This window comes from Entelurus aequoreus, linkage group LG21 (genome assembly GCF_033978785.1).
Source record: "Entelurus aequoreus isolate RoL-2023_Sb linkage group LG21, RoL_Eaeq_v1.1, whole genome shotgun sequence".
NCBI classification, from domain to species: domain Eukaryota; kingdom Metazoa; phylum Chordata; class Actinopteri; order Syngnathiformes; family Syngnathidae; genus Entelurus; species Entelurus aequoreus.
The window spans coordinates 11,555,867-11,572,170 of NC_084751.1; the positions used below are offsets into that span (position 1 = coordinate 11,555,867).

The 16,304-nt window shown below is 40.1% G+C and overlaps 1 protein-coding gene across 2 annotated transcripts in view; it reads right to left on the minus strand.

Moving 5' to 3' along the window:
- The window catches only part of osbp2a (oxysterol binding protein 2a), a 41,028-nt gene that overhangs the window by 14,407 nt on the left and 10,317 nt on the right, over positions 1-16,304 (minus strand). Inside the window, exons 1-6 of one of the 2 annotated variants that reach the window (XM_062030942.1) lie at positions 13,248-13,600; positions 7,946-8,199; positions 7,663-7,831; positions 7,356-7,470; positions 253-319; positions 49-186 (exon numbers count right to left, since the gene is read on the minus strand). In XM_062030942.1, the coding sequence (XP_061886926.1) occupies positions 49-186; positions 253-319; positions 7,356-7,470; positions 7,663-7,831; positions 7,946-8,199; positions 13,248-13,257 (753 nt within the window). In that variant the 5' untranslated portion in view covers positions 13,258-13,600. Of the gene's footprint in view, positions 1-48; positions 187-252; positions 320-7,355; positions 7,471-7,662; positions 7,832-7,945; positions 8,200-13,247; positions 13,601-16,304 lie in introns of those variants that run through there. The other variant, XM_062030941.1, reaches the window with a different exon arrangement.

Consider the following 16,304-nt stretch of genomic DNA (forward strand, 5'->3'; position numbering starts at 1 on the left):
GTCTCATTTGCATACGTCCGTCCTTTGTAGCGAGTGTGAAGCGTTTACAGGCATCGGTATCTTTGCCAGGTCTTTTCCGATGCAGTTCTTCATGATGCTCCACAGGTTCAGGGAATAATTGGGTTTGTCTGGAATGCGGCTGCGTCGTGTTCGCCTTAGCTGCATGTGGTTTGAGCCTGAGGTGTCCTGAAGAAGAAAAAAGCTTTACATCATTTGAATACAAAAGGCACAAACAAAACAAAAGGGACCTACATTCTCGTTGTGGGTCCAGTCATGAGGCAATCCACCGCTCATCATACTCTGAGTACTCCCTGAGCGTCTAAGAGAAAGTTGACATTGTGTTGGTGAAAGAGAAGCAGATCACCATCAAATGGGACAAAATTAAATAAACAAATAAAATTAGAGATGTCCGATAATGGCTTTTTTGCCGATATCCGATATTTTCCAACTCTTAATTACTGATTCCGATATCAACCGATACCGATATATACAGCCGTGGAATTAACACATTATTATGCCTAATTTTGTTGTGATGCCCCACTGGATGCATTAAACAATGTAACAAGGTTTTCCAAAATAAATCAACTCAAGTTATGGAAAAAAATGCCAACATGGCACTGCCATATTTATTATTGAAGTCACAAAGTGCATTATTTTTTTAACATGCCTCAAAACAGCAGCTTGGAATTTGGGACATGCTCTCCCTGAGAGAGCATGAGGAGGTTGATGTGGGCGGGGTTGAGGTGGGGGGTAGGGCATAGCGGGGGGTGTATATTGTAGCGTCCCGGAAGAGCTTGTGCTGCAAGGGGTTCTGGGTATTTGTTCTGTTGTGTTTATGTTGTGTTACGGTGCAGATGTTCTCCTGAAATGTGTTTGTCATTCTTGTTTGGTGTGGGTTCACAGTGTGGCGCATATTTGTAACAGTGTTAAAGTTGTTTGTACGTCCACCCTCAGTGTGACCTGTATGGCTGTTGACCAAGTATGCCTTGAATTCACTTGTGTGTGAAATGCCGTAGATATTATGTGACTGGGCCGGCACGCAAAGGCAGTGCCTTTAAGGTTTATTAGCGCTCTGTACTTCTCCCTACGTCCGTGTACACAGCAGCGTTTTAAAAAGTCATGAATTTTACTGTGTGAATGTTGTCTGTCTGTCTGTGTTGGCCCTGCGATGAGGTGGCGACTTGTCCAGGGTGTACCCCGCCTTCCGCCCGAATGCAGCTGAGATAGGCTCCAGCACCCCCCGCGACCCCAAAAAGGGACAAGCGGTAGAAAATGGATGGATGAATTTTACTTTTTGAAACAGATACCGATAATTTCCGATATTACCTTTTAAAGCATTTATTGGCCCATAATATCGGCAGTCCGATATTATCGGACATCCCTAAAAAAAATCGTAAAATAATTACTTCAATGCGGCATTAATTGGAATTAATGTGTTGTGTTTTTAAACATGTCAATTAAACATTAAAGTACATTTATGTAAGTATATACATCATTTTTTCAGTATCAAGTTAATTAACTGATCATTCAATGAACTACTGATTTAATTATTTATTTTTTCATTTCATAAACCTGTGTGGCAGCACGTCATTCATTTATTTTTTCTACAAACTCAGCCGTTAAAGTCAGTGGGCAGATCCTAACGCCTGTTTGGCTACCCTGCACTTCCACTTTTGCCTGTAGAAATGTCCAAAATGGTATGCAAACCAGTACTTGTCAATATCTTGGTCTGAAAGCACTGATATAACTCAGACAACTTCAATAAACCCCTCTACGTGTGCCAGCAGGTCTAGCTTGCACAAAGGGCTGGGCAGTATGGACCAAAACTCATAACCAGATACATTTGTTATAAACAATACAGGCCAAAAGTTTGGACACACCTTCTCATTTCAATACGTTTTCTTTATTGTCTTTGCAGATTGTCACTGAAGGCATGAAAACTGTGACACCTGTGAAGTGAAAACCCTTTCAGGTGACTACCACTTGAAGCTCATCCAGAGAATGCCAAGAGTGTGCAAAACAGTAATCAGAGCAAAGGGTGGATATTTTGAAGAAACTAGAATAAAAAACATGTTTTCAGTTATTTCATCTTTTTTGTTAAGTACATAACTCCACATGTGTTCATTCATAGTTGTGATGCCTTCAGTGACAATCTACAATGTAAATAGTCATGAAAATAAAGAAAACACATTGAATGAGAAGATGTGTCCAAACTTTTGGCCTGTACTGTATATCGCAATATTCTTTTTCGGAAAAGGAATTTAAACAAAGTCAAACCCAAATATGCGTGTCAAGTTGTTGTGTCGGCAGCACAGTGGCACAGGGGTTAGTGTGTGTGCCGCACAATAAGAAGGTCCTGGGTTTGATCCCCGGGCTCGGGGTCTTTCTTTGTGGAGTTTGCATGTCCGGGGCACTACGGCTTCCTCCCACCTCCAAAGACATACACCTGGGGATAGGTTGATTGGCAACACTAAATGGTCCCTAGTGTGTGAATGTTGTATGTCTGTGTTGGCCCTTCCGGTCGAATGCAGCTGGGATAGGCTCCAGCACCCCCTGTGACTCCAAAAAGGGACAAGCAGGAAAGTGGATGGAAGTTGTTTTATTGAACCAAATACTTAACATGAGTAAATTTCTGGAAATTTTGAAAAGTTTCATGCATAGATAGATGCCCATAAAAATGTTAAAAAAGACTTGAAAATAATACAATAATAGTAGAGTATAATTTTATAAAAACAAACCTTTAGCTATGCTGAAATATTTAGCTAATAACAAAAACACCATCCATCCATCCATTTTCTACCGCTTGTCCCTTTCGGGGTCGCTGGAGCCTATCTCAGCTGCATTCGGGCGGAAGGCGGGGTACACCCTGGACAAGTTGCCACCTCATCGCAGTAACAAAAACACAAAATGTAAAATAAAGTCCCTGTTTTTAAAACTAATTTAAACTGTCGTAAGATCCCTTCTGCTTCATATGAGTTCATATTAGTTTGCTTGTTGATGATTTAAATTTATATGGTAATTAATATTATGTGCCTATTAATTGTTTGCTTGTTGATGCTTTTATTTGTTTCTGTATTGTGTAGTTATAATTATATGCATTTACTTGTAATTGTATTGAGTTTGTGGACCCCAGAAAGACTAGTGGGTTGTTGTGGCAAACAGCTAATGGGGATCCTTAATAAAAATCTAATCAATTATGAGAGTTCTGAGTTACAACTCTTTATAATCAATGCTGATAGGCCCGTGTTGTGCGCAACCATTTATCGAACTCCTTAATTCAACATGGACTTTATAAAAGACTTTTCGGACCTTGTGGCCAGTATTGCACTCGACTGCAGCCAGTTTTTAATTGTTGTTGATTTTATTTTTCACATCTGTTGTCCCTCTAAGCCTCTGATCAAGGCTTTTTTTTTATATATTGTGGACTCTTTTCGCCGTAATAAATTGGTGAATAGGGGGATGATTTGGATCTTGTTCTATCCTATGGTCTAAACATCATTAACAACAAAGGTATTTCAGACTATTTTCAAGTTGTGTTTGCGCTCACGTTGCCTGGCCCTAAGAGCAAACTGTGTGCCCCTGTGCGCCGCCGCCGCGCCATCAATTCATCAACAGCAGCTCTTTTTTCTGCTGCCTTTAATACTTTTCCACTGAACTCCCACACTATTGTTGACATGATCCACCTATTTCATTTCACCTGAAGCGACATTCTGGCCTCGATTGCTCCCTTTATTAATAGGCGACCAAAGCCCGCTGGAGAGCCATGGCTTTATGACACTACTCAGACGCGAATGTTGTCGTGCAGAAAGAAAGTGGAAAAAATATTTTCTTCATGTTTCGCTGAGGACATGGATTGATTAATGTGGACAAGTTGAAAAACTTATTCGGGTGTTACCATTTAGTGGTCATTTGTACGGAATATGTACTGAACTGTGCAATCTACTAATAAAAGTTTCAATCACTCAATCAAAGACACCAAGAGACTGCCTAATAGAGATGCGCGGTTAGCGGGTACACCCGCGGAGTCCGCGGGTAAACCGCGGGTCGGGCGGTTGTATGACGAAAAAAATAGATTTTAAATAGATTCGGGCGGGTGGCGGTTGAACCAATTCAGAAAAAAAAATACATAGTTAAATGTTGTTACCCATGTGAATGATCGAGGGCGAGTTGTTTGTTTCTTTAGGTGGGTTTATTGTAGGCAGTTTTCATGAACGTCTACCCAGTGCGGCAACATCACACAACAACAACAGTCCCTTTTTTGTCCTACCGTAAAGCAGGTCGTCTGCCGTAAACAGCAATGCTGTGACAGTCTCAAACAGGGCAACACTGCCTGCCGGGGTCGTGGTTAAGGGCGTGGTTAAGAGGGGAATATATTTAAGGTAGAATTCACCAACTGAAGTATTTCCTATATATATATATATATATATATATATATATATATATATATATATATATATATATATATATATATATCCATCCATCCATTTTCTACCGCTTATTCCCTTCGGGGTCGCGGGGGTCTCTGGAGCCTATCTCAGCTACAATCGGGCGGAAGGCGGGGTACACCCTGGACAAGTCGCCCCCTCATCGCAGGGCCAACACAGATAGACAGACAACATTCACACTCACATTCACACACTAGGGCCAATTTAGTGTTGCCAATCAACCTATCCCCAGGTGCATGTCTTTGGAGGTGGGAGGAAGCCGGAGTACCCGGAGGGAACCCACGCAGTCACGGGGAGGACATGCGCATATATATATATATATATATATATATATATATATATATATATATATATATATATATATATATATATATATATTAGGCAGTCTCTTGGTGTCTTTGATTGAGTGATTGAAACTTTTATTAGTAGATTGCACAGTTCAGTACATATTCCGTACAAATGACCTATATATATATATATATATATATATATATATTAGATATATATATATATATATATATATATATATATATATATATATATTTATTTATTTTTTTATTTTTTATTATACATATAAATAAAAGGAAATACTTGAATTTCAGTGTTCTGAAGGCTTTCCAGTAGATGGCAGTATTGTCCTGTTTAAGAGTGTCACAACATTGCAGTTTACGGCAGACGAACTGCTTTACGGTAGACTAAACGTGACTGCTGTTGTTGTGTGTTGTTACCGCGCTGGGAGGACGTTGATGAAACTGCCTAACAATAAACCCACATAAGAAACTAAGAACTCGCCCTCGATCATTCTACAGCGGACGTGAAAACAGACTGTCACCGCTGTCCCCACTCAGGTCCGCATTGAGCTGGAGGGGGCGTGGCCTCCAGCTCCGGCTGAATACCGGGAGTCTCCCGGTAAAACCGGGAGGGTTGGCAAGTATGCTCTAATGCGTGGCCAAGAAATATTATTGCGTGGCACGCATTGAATGTCTCTGCTGCATTGGATCAGTCTCATTTCTTTAACAGGAATGCCTTGTCTCGTCTATATTAGATGTATAACAACGAGTGGGTGGCGGGCGGTTGTGGTTTTGATAAAATGTTAGTTCGGGTGGATTGCGGGTGGATGACGACTTTTGTGATGCGGTTGCGGATGAAATAATTGCCTATCCGCGCATCTCTACTGCCATTTACCAAAAAGCTGGTAAAGCAGCAAAATCCCGATACGTGTCTAACCTTGTGTCGAACAACACTCAAACCCCAGGTGCTTTTTAATGTTTTTAACAGGATTACAAATCCATCAACTTCTCTGTGTGACACATTTTTTATGTTTTTATTGACAAAATCTTAAACCTTCAGCCAACTACTTTATATGCTACTCCAGACCCAAGCTCTTTTCCTTTCTGCACATCTGCTTTTAGTGATTTTAATATTGTATCAAGACCCTCTGAGTGCCCCCTTGACAGCCTCCCTAGCAGACTCTTAAAATATGTCTGACTCTTTTGGGCCTCATGTACTAAACATGATTAATTGCTCACTTAGTTCGGGTAGCATTCCCTGTTGCTTGAAACAAGCCGTGGTACAACCTCTTTTAAAAAAAACATAATTTTGGGTCAAACTACAGGCCAATTTCTAAACTGCAATTTTTATCAAAAATACTGCAGAAGGTGGTTTATACTCAACTGCAGTTCCACCTTATTTTAAATGAGATTTGCGAAAAATTCCAATCCGTCATGTCTTTCATAATAATTGTGAACGACAGGCAAAATTAAAAAAAGAAAGTGTAGTTCCCCTTCAAGTAATTACAAACCCCGTTTCCATATGAGTTGGGAAATTGTGTTAGATGTAAATACAAACGGAAAATTGGCAAATCATTTTCCACCCTTATTCAGTTGAATATGCTACAAAGACAACATATTTGACTACAGTTGGTCGCTACATCTGTAAGTGCAAGTTAAAACTCTCCTATGCAAGGCGAAAACCGTTTATCAACAACACCCAGAAACGCCGTCGGCTTCGCTGGGCCTGAGCTCATCTAAAATGGACTGAAACAAAGTGGAAAAGTGTTCTGTGGTCTTACGAGTCCACATTTAAAATTGTTTTTGGAAACTGTGGACGTCGTGTCCTCCGGACCAAAGAGGAAAAGAACCATCCGGATTGTTATAGGCGCAAAGTTGAAAAGCCAGCATCTGTGATGGTATGGGGGTGTATTAGTGCCCAAGACATAGGTAACTTACACATCTGTAAAGGCGCCATTATTGCTGAAAGGTACATACAGGTTTTGGAGCAACATATGTTGCCATCCAAGCAACGTTACCATGGACGCCCCTGCTTATTTCAGCAAGACAATGCCAAGCCACGTGTTACATCAACGTGGCTTCATAGTAAAAGAGTGCTGGTACTAGACTGGCCTGCATGTAGTCCAGACCTGTCTCCCATTGAAAATGTGTGGCGCATTATGAAGCCTAAAATACCACAACGGAGACCCCCGGACTGTTGAACAACTTAAGCTGTACATCAAGCAAGAATGGGAAAGAATTCCACCTGAGAAGCTTCAAAAATGTGTCTCCTCAGTTCCCAAACGTTTACTGAGTGTTGTTAAAAGGAAAGGCCATGTAACACAGTGGTGAACATGCCCTTTCCCAACTACTTTGGCACGTGTTGCAGCCATGAAATTCTAAGTTAATTATTATTTGCAAAAAAAAAATTAAGTTTATGAGTTTGAACATCACATATCTTGTCTTTGTAGTGCATTCAATTGAATATGGGTTGAAAAAGATTTGCAAATCATTGTATTCCGTTTATATTTACATCTAACACAATTTCCCAACTCATATGGAAACGGGGTTTGTATTTAAAGATGATTTATTTTTGTCTGAGTTGGCCAGTAAAAAACAAAAAAATGCCATGAGGTCTTACTTGTGCTGCGTCTCAGCATTGGTTGACACGGTTATGAATGAAGGGGCGTCCTCCATGGCATCAAAGAATTCGTCATTTTCTTCACTCTCGTCCCCCTTGCGAGATCTCTCCACACCTGCAGGGAAATACACGATGTAAACACAAACAGTAGCCAAATTAAGCCGAGTGTATCTCCCAAAAGTTATTCAAGTAGTCTGTGTACGGCTTGAATGTGTTGACTCAAAATCATTAATTTCACAGTATCGACCCTCGTAAAGATATACGATAATAAAAATGTGTTCCATTGACAAATAAGAGTAGTTCTCACCTGCGTACGAGGTGGGCTTCTCCCTCCAGGCCGTCTCCAGGCTGTTGTGTTGTTTGGCTAGCTGCTCGATGGTTTCTTCCAGATGGTGACGCTGCTCTCGCTCATGCTGCAGGGCTTTTTGCCACCTTCGGCTGTGAGATTCTGCTACGTCTAGGAACTCACGACAAGCCTGAAGAGTGTGAAGACGACAAAGAGGATGTGTCTTCCCCCCACTGCGTTCCAGTTATATGAGAGATTTGCAGCTAACGAGGGCGGAGGGGGGGGGGGGGGGGGGGGAACTCACATTGATCATAGCATTGGAGGTGAGGCGGAAAAGGGTGGCTCGCTCGTTAACGCTTTTCACTTTGTCCGGGCTGTCGACGCAGCCGCGCAGTTCCTCGAGTTCGCTGAGGGAGCGCTGGAGGGCGGCGCCATGCTTTCCTAAAAGATCATTACAGGTGCTCAAGTCGTCCAGCTTGTTGGCCAACGTCTTCAGAGCGCTTTGGCTTAAGGCTCGATCGTCCTCCTGAACACTCGTCCCTTCATCTCCAGAGTCATCTTCTCGGAAGGACGAACCGTGAAAATCAAAGGACATGGTACGGTTAGAGATTTTCAAAATAAAACACTAAGAATTAACAGCACTCTGTAGATAGAAACGTCAGATTTTTAGCTCATCAAGAAGCAAACTGGGCTTCCTTTTCAGCAAGGTGATCAAAGGTGAGATCATAAACTGCAATGATGTCATGGCATCCCCGGAGGTTCAGAGCACTTACTCAGCATTCAGATTGCTCTGATGTCATCATAAATAAAGAAAGCATTGTGTGAATATTGAGGCATTATAGTTAACTCCTAACTTTAGCTTTGAAAGAGCAAACTTTAGTTTTTCATGTGTGTTTTACATTACATTAGTGCCTAACATTACATTAGTGAATTCATGTAAAAAATATTTTATTGTTGGAAAGCATTACATTTTTACAACTGTATGGTCATTACGAACATTAAAATATAATTCAGTTAACTTGCATTTTTGTAAGCGAACCCAATAATGCTGTGTGGAGGGGGGCGTGGCCTGCGGACCTGTAGCGAAGAACCCAGAGAAGAGATACCTCCACAATTTGGCGCTCAACATGGCCGGACCTCCAAGTACAGACATCACCGCTCCTTTTCAGGGTTTTTAGACACTGTTTTATTTAACAATAAAGTCTCTGTTGTGCTTTTCAGCAATTAACCTTAGTGTGTGTCAATCTCGCTCACGCTCTCTCTCATGCTCCAACTCCAACTCCCCTCTCCTTCCCGGCTGCTGCCTTTTAACAGAGCGACAGGTGATTAGATAAGCAGGCCCAGGTGGGCCATCTACGCACCTGTTGCTGATCTTGAAGCCGGTCTTGGCACACCACGCTTCGCTGCAGGTCCGCAGGCCACGCCCCCCTCCCCATGCTGAATCAAGCATATTCATAAATACTAGAGATGTCCGATAATATCGGTCTGCCGATAAATGCGTTAAAATGTAATATCGGAAATTATCGGTATCGTTTTTTTTTATTATTAGTATCGTTTTTTTTTGTTTTTTTTTATTAAATCCACATAAAAAACACAAGATACACTTACAATTAGTGCACCAACCCAAAAAACCTCCCTCCCCCATTTACACTCATTCACACAAAAGGGTTGTTTCTTTCTGTTATTAATATTCTGGTTCCTACATTATATATCAATATATATCAATACAGTCTGCAAGGGATACAGTCCGTAAGCACACATGATTGTGCGTGCTGCTGGTCCACTAATAATACTAACCTTTAACAGTTAATTTTACACATTTTCATTAATTACTAGTTTCTATGTAACTGTTTTTATATTGTTTTACTTTCTTTTTTATTCAAGAAAATGTCTTTAATTTATTTATCTTATTTTATTTGATTCATTTTTTTAAAAAGTACCTTATCTTCACCATACCTGGTTGTCCAAATTAGGCATAATAATGTGTTAATTCCACGACTGTATATATCGGTTGATATCGGTATCGGTTGATATCGGTATCGGTAATTAAAGAGTTGGACAATATCGGCATATCGGATATCGGCAAAAAGCCATTATCGGACATCCCTAATAAATACTTGATGAAACTGCGTTTGGGACGTGTCTGGTTTACATAAAATTGTAGGAACAAAAAGGATATCAATTATATAATGAGATGTGCTAACAAGAAAACTACGTTTCTGGCGGATTCAGCAAACTGCAATGAGCAACGCAACACTTTAGGAAAATAAAAAAACAAAAAACAATTATGTTTAACTACTAGTGATTATGGTTTTAATCCACATTCGGTGTTTAGGTGGGGATGGCGTTGACACTTGCCTCACGCAGCACTACAGTCCACTTCAAAAGGACGAGATAATGAAGATTGTAAATATTGATAATTACATTCTTTCTTTTGCTTTCCAAAATGTATGCCAGTAACACATGGTAACAACTAGGTAAAAATAATATGGAGGAAATAAACTATGTACATCTGTGAGCAAAATACATGTGCCAATTGAGCAAAGTGCTAACTTACATAGAATGTGCAAACTTGTAACCTGCAAGCGGACTCATTCAAGCAAGCTGGTGCTTGGTTTAGTGGACTGCGTTTACACTTCACCAAAAAAAACAACTACTAGTAGAGAAAACAGACTAGGTTTAATTTTAACCAGACCAAAAATGACAAGTGCATGACAATGTTACAAGATGGTGAAAGTTTGACCCTGGAACAAGTTACAGTCATCTCTCGTCACATCATGCTTTGAAGTTTGTGGCTACACAGTCACAGATTGTTTTTTAAGCATAATCTATGTATTTTTGGCCTAAATCAAGCATTTTCAAGCATAAAAATGGTGAAATTAACTAAAATATCAATACTATAGTAGTATTAGCAACTGGATGAGACCAAACCAATCAGAGCACACTGTTCAGTATTGTGGGCACTGACTGGCCTAGCCTCAGGCAGCATTACTATATATGGATAAAGGAGTGTAAAGGTGACCATGTGGGTGTTATTTCACGACTAAAGGGCTCTCATAGTGTCAAAAAATATAAAACTTTGTTATGCTCCGACTATGAAAATATTTGACTTATAATTGATCATTCCTATTTTGCAGAAATTAATTTACTACCATCCGATCCAGAAAGCAATTAACAGCGATAAACGTGGGTTTATTGTAATCCAATTTGTACTATTTTGTCATCACAGTCAAAATCCCAGACGCTCTAGACGAGAAAGCTGTGAATGGACACAGTTGCCGTGGAAACATAAGCCTATGCAGTCGGTAAGCTAAGCTATTTTTAGAAGTGGTAGAAGAAGTGGGAGGGAATTGCAGGGAAGGGCGGTTAGGATGATGCATTCCCCATTTTCCTCCAGCCTTTCTGAGACAATCTATTAGTCCGTGGGATCTTTTTAAAAGCAGGGCAGGGAGGCTGGCCTTTTATGTCTGGATTAGTCTGGTCTAAGTCAGAGACAAACTAGTACACCCTCTGTCTGAGACAGACTAGTACACCCTCCGTTTAAGACAAACTAGTACACCCTCCGTCTGAGACAAACTAGTGCATTCTCCGTCTAAGACAAACTAGTACACTCTCCGTCTGAGACAAACTAGTCCACCTTCTGTCTGAGACAGACTAGTACACCTTCCGTCTAAGACAAACTAGTACACCCTCCGTCTGAGAGAAACTAGTACATTCTCTGTCTGAGACAGACTAGTACACCCTCCGTTTAACACAAACTAGTACAACCGCCATCTGAGACAAACTAGTACACCCTCCGTTTGAGACAAACTAGTACAGACTAGTACACCCTCCGTTTAACACAAACTAGTACAACCTCCGTCTGAGACAAACTAGTACACCCTCCGTCTGAGACAAACTAGTACACTCCCTGGCTGAGACAGACTAGTACACCCTCCGTCTGAGACAGAGTAGTACTCCATCATTCTGTAACAGACTAGTACTCACTCAGTCTGAGACCAAATTAGTCTCAAGACTCCATTAGTCTGATACAAACTAGCACTCCCAGTCTGAGACAGACTAACACTCCCCTAGTTTGATGCAAACTAGTACTCCATTAATCCGATCCAAACTAGTACTCCCAGTCTGAGACAGACTAACACTCCCCTAGTTTGATGCAAACTAGTACTCCATTAATCCGATCCAAACTAGTACTCCCAGTCTGAGACAGACTAACACTCCCCTAGTTTGATGCAAACTAGAACTCCATTAGTCCGATCCAAACTAGCACTCCCAGTCTGAGACAGACTAACACTCCCCTAGTTTGATGCAAACTAGTACTCCATTAGTCCGATACAAAAGAGCACTCCAAGTCTGAGACAGATTACACTCCCTCATTTTGATACAAACTAGTACTATCCCAGTCTTATACAAACTAGTCTTCCCTTAGTTTCAGACAGACTAACATTCCCCCAATCTGATGCAAACTAGCACTACCCCAGTCTGAGACAAACTGGTACTCCCTCATTCTTATGCAAACTAGTACTACCTTGGTCTGATACAAACTAGTCCTCCCTTCATTCTGAAACAAACTAGTACTCTTAGTCTGAGACAGACGAGTAGGCCTCCTCCCTTGGTCTGATACAAACTAGTACTCCCTCATTTCAAAACAAACGAACACTCCCTCAGTCTAAGAGAAACTAGTACTCCCCTAGTCTGAGACAAACAGTACTTCCTCATTTCGATGCAAACTAGTACTCCTTTAGGAAAAACCAGAAGTTCCATGACCTATATAGAGCTGAAGGATTGTGTTTCATATTACAAAGCAGCTTACCCTGTGCACACGAACACACAGCCATGGAAGAAATATTAGTTAGTACTTTAGAGCTTCTTTAGATGGCTTTGGTGACTCATGAGTGAAAACACACCCCCATCTGTTAGATGGAGCATCACCATGGACAGAGTGGGCAGAGATAGTTCAACTTGGACACTTAACAAATATCGCCACAGTGGAGCTACCATACCATCCAATTACAAAACAAGTATAAATGTGTACGAATGTAGAGTTCCATGGAATTGTGATACTTGAGAATACACACTTTTATGCAAACAGTTTTAAGAGAAATAGGAATGTTTTTGACATTTCCATGAAACTGGCACACCCAAATACCTGTAAAAAAAATAAAATCTAAATGTTTCAATACCAAAGTAAATATTAGAATGTATTCTAATACATTTTGATACCACAATGGAAATACACTAATATAAAAAAATAACATTTACACATTAAAGAGAATATTACACTAACTATATTTATATATGATACAAATGTACATATACATACATACTCAATACTTGAGCAGTTTTAGTGGCAACAACAGACATTCATGGATGCTAACATGGCTATGGGATCCCACTACAATTACCACTCTTGTAGACTTACTTAACAGTTAAGAGAGACTTAATATTTGCTCACTCTTCTAACATCATACTGACACATTTCAGCTGTCGATGGGGGGAAAAAACAACAAACCCCTGGTGTTTGATGTGCAAAACCACGCGCGCACACACAATTCTATTTTAAACCCTTAATCTTTTTTGAGAAAAGCAATTATGAGGTTACTTACAAGGCGACATGCATTGACAAGGCTGCACTCATCCCGCCATGCTGCCAGAGTGTGTGGTGAAAAATATTTTCAATGAAAAATCCACCTGCTCTTTTTCTCTCTCCTTTTGTTTGGGTTATCCTTTCCTGCTTCCAGAAGGAGAGGAGGAGTCTACAAGAAGGTCATTCATTCATTCAGTTCTTGTCGTCGTCACAGTGATGGATGGGGAGAGCGAGAGGAGGGTGTGCTTGTGCAGGAGTGCATATACGTCACTGATAGCGCAGACGTGCCTTGAATATATTTTGTTAGGCTACATTACATTACAGGGTGAAATGAAACGATAGTGCAAGGGCAACGTCATTTAATAAGGCTTAGCTTGGCGCCACATGGCGTACTGTGCACTGATCTTTCATGGTCATTCCTCAACAGCTCTACCACCCTCTGGTGTCCCGTTTGTTACACAACAATGACAATAAAAAATACAAATACAAACAATACAACAATTAACATACATTTGAGCCTTGTTCACACTGCAGGTCAATTCTAATTGTTTTGCTCATATGTGACCTTTATCTGATTTTTACATAACAATGCAATTCCAAATTATTCATACACAACCCAGGCCTCTTTCTTATGTGGATATAAATTGGTATGCGATGCAAATACAGTGTGAACGGTCCCGCGCTCCCGTCATATTTATTAGACCAGAACGTCATCATAAGCATCATGATTCTTAGAAGAGTACAAAATTAATTAGAGATGTCCGATATCATCGGCTGATAAATGCTTTAAAATGTAATATCGGAAATTATCGGTATCGGTTTCAAGAAGTAGAATTAATGACTTTTTAAAACGCCGCTGTACGGAGCGGTACATATCCGGTAAAACACGGAAGTAGGGCATACTTGCCAACCCTCCCGATTTTCCCGGGTGACTCCCGAATTTCAGTGCCCCTTCCGAAAATCTCCCGGGGCAACCATTCTCCCGAATTTCTCCCAATTTCCAAAAAGGCACCGCCTTTAGCGTCCTCTACAACCTGTCGTCACGTCCGCTTTTCCTCCATACAAACAGCGTGCCGGCCCAGTCACATAATATATGCGGCTTTTACACACACATAAGTGAATGCAAAGCATACTTGATCAACAGCCATACAGGTCACACTGAGGGTGGACGTATAAACAACTTTAACACTGTTACAAATATGCGCCACACTGTGAACCCACACCAAACAAGAATGACAAACACATTTCGGGAGAACATCCGCACCGTAACACAACATAAACACAACAGAACAAATACCCAGAACCCCTTGCAGCACTAACTCTTCCGGGACGCTACAATATACACCCCCCGCTACCACCAAACCCCCCCCGCCCTCCATCTCCCGAATTCTGAGGTCTCAAGGTTGGCAAGTATGCTCTAGTATACTCTGGACTGAAGCTGTGTGCCTTCATTGTTTTTGTAGCTGTTGTTTTGAGGCATGTTTAAAAAAAATAAAAAATAATGCACTTTGTGAAAGTCAAAGAATAGTATTTCCCATAGTTGTAATGGGTATCAGGATTATCTTAGGGAGAGCATGTCCCAAATTCCAAGCTGTTTTGAGGCATGTTAAAAAAAAATAATGCACTTTGTGACTTCAATAATAAATATGGCAGTGCCATGTTGGCACTTTTTTCCATAACTGGAGTTGAAGTTGTTCTCTTATTTTGGAAAACCTTGTTTTTGATTGATTGATTGAAACTTGTATTAGTAGATTGCACAGTACAGTACATATTCCGTACAATTGACCACCAAATGGTAACACCCGAATAAGTTTTTCAACTTGTTTACGTCGGGGTCCACGTTAATCAATTCATGGTAAAGTTACATTGTTTAATGCATCCAGCGGGGCATCACAACAAAATTAGGCATAATAATGTGTTAATTCCACGACTGTATATATCGGTATCGGTTGATATCGGAATCTGTAATTAAGAGTTGGACAATATCGGAATATCGGATATTGGCAAAAAAGCCATTATCGGACATCTCTAAAATTAATAGTTGACAAATAAGCAGAAAAATATGTTTTGGGAACTTACGTCAATGTTCCACCGCTCGTGTCTACGACTGCTCGCCCACTCGCTCTTTAGAGCAGATGTGGAAGCAAAATGTCCTGCAAACTACGCACAATAATTCAGTTCTGAAAATGTTGACATTGATTTCACAAAACCCTTAAAATTGCCATAAATGCGCCAGGAAGGAGATCGACTAGAATTGAGACCATGTTTACTTCTGTAAACACTGCAGCGCATGTGACGCCATGTCTGAATGCAGGTCAGATTACGCTTTTTTTTTTTTGTAATGTGAGCGCCTACGTGAAAAGATCGGATTTTGAGAAAAATCCAGTGTGAACGTAGCCTAAATTAAGCATGCAGGTGTTCATAGTGGATTCACAAGGCTGTAGTTATTAGACTTCTAGCTTTAAAAATGAAAAAAAGAGCAACAAAAAAAAGGTCATATTTGGTTGATGCTGTTTTTTAGCCAATCAAGTTGGGATTAGATGATTAGCAACTTTAGTCACTTGGTGGTGTAATGTACCACTTCTGCCTTTCATGGCAGAGGGCATGGTTTCGATTACCAGCTAGGGTTGTGTCCGGAAGGACATCTGGTATAAAAATTAACTCAAAGCCCCAAAATATTTTCTTTCCAAAAGATATCCAGATAATTATTTTTTTCCTGGATTTTGTTTTTTACTTAGTAAATTGGATTATATAAAACTAAGTTAACTATTACTATTATTGAAAAAAAAGAATAAGACATTCATTTTTATACAAGTCAATTATGTTACTAAAAAAATCATAACACTAACTAAGTATAATGTATTAATTGATTTAAAAAATACAGTTTAAAATTAACATTAATATTATACTTTTTATGTAAATCGAGTTACGAGTTATGTGTATACAGTAAACTAATCAAAAGTTAGGAGACACTTATTCATGCTATTCAATGAGTAAGTATGTCTAAACTTCTAACTGGTGCTGTTTTTTATATTTAATTGCACACCATGCAATGAATTATAGCTTACAATAATAT